We start from the raw sequence: 5,765 nt of genomic DNA, 5'->3' as shown, positions 1-5,765 counted from the left end.
TGTCTACTTTTCCTTTTGTCAAAATTTTCTGATGTAGATCAATTACAAAGCATTCACCTCACATTTATAACAATGTGCAGCAAAAGTCTCCGGAGTTACAGTTGAGAGTACAGTCCACGAGAGAGAGAACTTCAACACTTCTACAAGACAAAGATACAGAAATTAACCGACTAAAGTTAGAGTTGTCATCCAGCCGAGTTACTATATCAGTCAACAAGAGGATCACTACCAGTCGATCATCATTTAATAATATTGTCTCCACTCCATCCACTAGTGTACTAGTACCTCCTGTATCAGATGATAATCAGTCAGGTGTGTGAACTGGTCACTATAGAACTTCGTTATGAGGACCAGCTGTGGAACTGTGAGTAATGGCTCCATTAGTGGTAATAGTATAGTGACATGGTCGCTATAATGAAGTGACATGGTCGCTAGGGCTGAGCGATACTACCGTTTTAGCGATATATCGAGATATTTTGAAAGTATCGATATCGCGATATTTTGTTATTAACTATCGTGATACCATGCCTGTACATTAACTATCGTGATACCATGCCTGTACATTACTGTCATTAAAAATCCATTTGTTATGCAGTACTAGGCTAAGAATCCTTGTAAGTGATAAAGTCCACCCACCTGGTTTCCCCTGCAGAGAGGTGTGAACACCACAACATAACCTCAAAGCATGTGTTACAATAACTGTTACTGTAAACAAGAATGATAGTGGCTAGTTTACCATCACCTATAAGGACTTCCTGCAGGAATGCTGAGCAATACAGTATGTAGCAGCAGCAGCTATGATTGACTTATTCATAAGTATCATGAACTATTCAGTATCGTGAATAGTGGCTTCAGTATCGACTGTAATACTAAAATGGCAGTATCGCTCAGCCCTAATGGTCGCTATAATGAAGTAACATGGTCGCTATAATAAAGTGACATGGTCGCTACATTATAGTGACATGGTCGCTATAATGAGGTGGTCTTATTAATGAGGTCATGAAGTACACCTTAGCTATGTTTGGGACCTACTTGACATGGTCACTATAATGAGATGGTCTTACTAATGAGGTCATGAAGTACACCTTAGCAATGTTTGGGACCTACTTGACATGGTCACTATAATGAGGTGGTCTTACTAATGAGGTCATGAAGTACTGGTTATGGTCACTACTGTGTAGTGAGGTGTTCTTGTTTACTAGTGTGGCTACACTGTTGACACACTTGTTATGATATTGTTGTCTTATAGGAGACAACAGTGCATTATCAGATGAAGAAGCTGCTAGTTCTCATTCACACAGATTACTACCATCAAGAACATCAAAGGTGTGTGGTGTGTGTATGTAAGAACAAGTTCTTACTGTGAACTATTCTGAGTATACTGTATACTGTAGTTACCATTAAGATGAGTTGTTGTTCATTATAGAGGCAATGTCAGCAGTGAAGGCAATCCTCAACAAGGTGTGTACTCTACACTGTATAAAGTGTTATACACACATACAGGTGTATGGTGTAGTGTCTGTTTGTGTTCTCATGAAAGTCAATGAAGTGAACAAGTGTCCTGTCTCCAATGGTTCATTCAGTCTATCCTATCATTTAAACAACATTTGCTCCTACCTAGATTCACCCAATACTAAATGTATGGGACATTTGTTCTTGATCATACCAAACAGTTTTTGTTAATATTTATACACATGTAAAATGATTGTATGTCAGCCAGTAGAGTATTCTATTAGTATAGTTAATGTAGTTCTTTTTATTAATGAATGAGCTCATTTATCAGAATATGTTTGTCATCAAACTAAGAACATGTTCTGATGATACACTACACATGATCCCCAGTATAATAAAGGGACCACACTGTATTGGTACATTGTACTATTCTATCACTACAGCCAGTGGCTGATGAGGAGGTGAAACTACTACACTTCATACAGGAACAAGCTAGGAGGGATGCTGAGATTTCATTGGCTAGAAGGAAATGTATTGAACTAGAAGAAACTATTAGTGACTACCATGAAAGGTGTGTGGCTAGCTGTGTGTGTTGTGGGTGTGGCTAGCTGTGTGTGTGTTGTGGGTGTGGCTAGCTGTGTGTGTTGTGTGTGTGTGTGTGTGACAGTAAACCCTCAGCTGTCTGACCCTCTAAATAGTTCATTTCCACGCAAGCTAAAGTATTCACAGTATGGTAATGAATACTAATTTATTACACGTTGCACAACATCCGGTGTCCTTTGGGAGACCTTAAAATGTATTGAAACCTATGGGACTAAGATCTTTACACTTCACGCAGAGGAGGTTGGTCACGCGTCTTAAAACATCTCTTGATCTCAAAGAAAAGTTCAACCCATTCAACCCCAACACCTCAGTATCAATTTCAAGTATTCTAATGCACGAATTAGTATCGATAAATTATGGCTCCCAGTGCCCTTCGTTCAGCCACGAAGCATGCTGTGTGGCTTTCTTAGCCAAGAAACAAAGGATACATCATGAATACTTCACGTGGATGTGATGTAAAGGGAAGAAAATGCCAACACCTATTTCAAATGCCATTTTTGGTTGTGCAATAACACGCATCAATACATCATAGGGCTATGATGTGTGACCAACCTCCTCTGCACTTCACGGGAGCCTAAACCATACCGTTTATTCTTATTATAAGAATGTACTTTTATAGTAGCTACTATACTACAACAATGACGTGAAAATTGGAAAGATACACTGTGTTGTGATCAAGAAATCAGCGATCTTGTGTCAAATGGTTAAGGTTTAAAGGCTGCATCTTTCCTAAGCGAGGTATTTTTACTCTTATAAATATAGAGAATCGTCAGGCAGCAAAACATGGCCACTAAACCTACTGTAATGGGTGAAATAATCGCCTAGTATTGATAGAATCACAGTGATGAAAGATCGCCTATTTCTGCGATAAAATTTTGCATAGCATTGTTCCCAGTCTTGCAGAAACGTAGTAACAAATCACTAAGTAGACTTTCTAGATGCTGAAAATAAAGTCACTAGAGTCTTCTGCCATGCTAAAGTCGCTTCTTTCCGCTTCACAACACAGCGAATCTTCTCAAACTATATACCATCGTGATGCTAACAACCTGAAGATTACAATTCCGTACTCTAAATGGTATAGTTTAGGCTCCTGTGAAGATTTCTTACCTAGGAAAATTTTGAAAATTTAGGTGTAAATATACTCAATTTGGTGAAATTTTACTGTGATGCCATTGAATATTGACCATTGGATTATACAACTTTGGGATCAATTAAACCTTTCCATTTCTCAAGGCTTTAGGTATAAACCTAGGGGGGGAAATAGCTAACCCAGGGGGGCCTGTGCCTCCCCCCCCTCCCCCCCTAGATTAACCCCTGCTCCCCTCACAGCGTCTCGCATGATATTTACACCAATTAGATATTATAAGCGCCTCTAAAAAGTGTCTGAAGCTGACCGCATTTATAGGCCACTGCCTGCTGCACAGTAAGCATTATGCCACCTAGCTACTAGAATAGTTTAGGAGCATTGTGCAAATGCATCATGACGTATGAAGAGCTGCTGGAACTTACTTAGCTTGGCTTAGCTGGTAATTATTCGTCTTGTGCACAGTGAGCATGCTAGTCTATTATGTCACCTAACTACTAAAGTTTAGAAACATTGTGCAAACAAATACTCTGGGAAAATAGCGAGTGACCTGTAATTAATGCAGTTAGCTTCAGACACTTTTCAGAGGCGCTTATAATTTCTAATTGGTGTAAACATCATGCGAGACGCCGTGAGGGGGGAAAAGTGGATTGGCCATGCAAGACTGCTTGCAGAGGTACCTAGTACAAGTGTAGAATACTGTGAAGTGTAAAAAGTTCCAAGAAAAGTTGGATTTCCTTGGGTCCCCTGGTCCCTGGTCCCCGGTCCACTGTTTTTACCTACCCACCAAACGGGTAAACAGTAACCTTCAGGCTCCCTCCTTGTACTTTCATCTCATTATGGTCAATAAACTACAAGCCACTTGACTAATTTAGGCTGTCCAGACAATGGAGGTGTCCTGATAATAGGGGTCAGATAAGAGAGGTTCCACAGTAACACTTTTTATTGTTTTGCTGTGATTTAATATCGTGCACTACTCCAGTTTGTTTCAGTACTTTTTATCGATGTGCTATGGTCCCTACTCTAGTTAAAAATTTCAAATTTTTTGTGTACTTGTTTGCCAACTTGTTTGTAACTACTTTTCCGTAAAATAAAATTATCATGACTGGTGAGCCCATGTATACTGCATCAAAAGAAAGAAACGGCACTGCACACCCCAGCTATCAATTATCATCTGAAAAGTGAAGCATCCATTACACTTCGTTGCCAACTATGTTCAACTGGTTACACAGCACTACGAATCAAGAACTGTTTGAAAAGCATCTCTGCAATCAAAGTAGCCACTATGAAAAATACGGACAAATTCTGTTACAAAGGGAAGCTGTCACATGCTACCATCAAACCAACACCTTTCGCTGTTAGCAAAGATAAATGGGACACAAATGAGGACACTGATAAGTCCATGAAGAATGTATTGTACATGCTGCAGTATGCCAAAAGGCATGTACTGTATCCGGCTGAAGCGACGTTGAACAGTGAAAAAGTCAAGCCCATAGCCTTAGCTGTTATGGAGTTACGCTTGTCTGTCAGTCAGAAACTTATGTTTAATGAATTATTTTAACAATTTGTTGAAAGTGTTTCAGGTCAATAAGGCTTGGTTTTACCTATCCAATACTGCCTCATTGTCATCAGGAAAAGTGAGGCTGGTTTTGGTGATGTTTTGTCATGTCACAAACCTTTGTGGTCCCTACTATACAGTACTATCATACTGTATGTTCCTAATAGCACAGTCATTTCCAATTTCATATAAACAAGGGTCGGATAACCGAGGATCTACTGTATTTCAACAGTGCTCTGTATATAAAAGTACGGGCTTTAGTTATTCAAACAATTCACTTATCTGAACACTTTTACCATTGCCTGAGGCACATTTGGGTTCAGATAACCGAGGATCTGCTGTACATGACATTAGTGTTACTATCTATGCAGGGAAGAGAAGTTAATAGAACAGTCCACTGTGTTGAAGGAAGAGATCAGAAGACTAGAAAGAAGCAGGTAGCTATTATCTATGTTACATGTGTTATACACATAATGTACCTTTACTGTGAACAGATCACGGGAGACAGCTAACCTGGAGTATCTGAAAAATATAATTTTGCATTATATGTGTAGTGCCAATGTTGGCAAGGATCACATGATCAATGCCATAGCAACCGTGTTACACTTCAGTCCACATGAGGTCAGTGATGATCATGTGATGTCATGTGAGCTCCTACCCACTACAGGTCCAGTTAATCAAACAGAACCAATCTAGTTGGTGGGGTACTACATGACACACTCTCCTCACTCTATATCATTGTATTAATTTCTATTGGAATTATAATGGATATGTACAGGGTGTTATTCCTCCACACTTCATATTTCACACACATCACATGTACAACACACACCATAGTGACACTGATAGGTGTTCTTATAGATCATGTGTGGTCTAAGGTGTGGCTTGCATAAAGTTGCTACAACGTTGGATTTCGTGATGTTTTTGAGGGCAAAAAGCATTGAGCATTCTATAGCTAAAATTACCATCCCTAAGTGTGTTGTATACTATTAGCAGTGTTGGGAGTAACGCATTACATAATATTATTACTTTTGTGATAACTAAGTAATATAACGAAATACGCTATAA

The 5,765-nt window shown here is 39.2% G+C and overlaps 1 protein-coding gene across 2 annotated transcripts; it reads left to right on the top strand.

Moving 5' to 3' along the window:
• The first annotated feature begins 80 nt into the window (after nt 1-80).
• On the top strand, nt 81-5,492 carry LOC136262583 (GRIP and coiled-coil domain-containing protein 1-like). 2 transcript variants are annotated; one of them, XM_066056936.1, is made up of 7 exons: nt 81-312; nt 1,250-1,326; nt 1,427-1,461; nt 1,896-2,023; nt 5,069-5,134; nt 5,192-5,318; nt 5,365-5,492. In XM_066056936.1, exons 3-7 carry the CDS (start codon nt 1,432-1,434, stop codon nt 5,410-5,412), a joined length of 399 nt encoding a protein of 132 aa, XP_065913008.1. In that variant the 5' UTR covers nt 81-312; nt 1,250-1,326; nt 1,427-1,431; the 3' UTR covers nt 5,413-5,492. The 2 variants fall into 2 exon arrangements, with proteins under 2 accessions (XP_065913008.1, XP_065913007.1); XM_066056935.1 differs by having other exon boundaries at nt 81-364.
• Nucleotides 5,493-5,765: the final 273 nt, after the last annotated feature.

This window comes from Dysidea avara, chromosome 7 (assembly GCF_963678975.1).
Source record: "Dysidea avara chromosome 7, odDysAvar1.4, whole genome shotgun sequence".
NCBI classification, from domain to species: Eukaryota; Metazoa; Porifera; class Demospongiae; order Dictyoceratida; family Dysideidae; genus Dysidea; species Dysidea avara.
The sequence above is the reverse complement of the archived record's forward strand: the minus strand, read 5'-3'. Positions and strand labels throughout refer to the sequence as shown.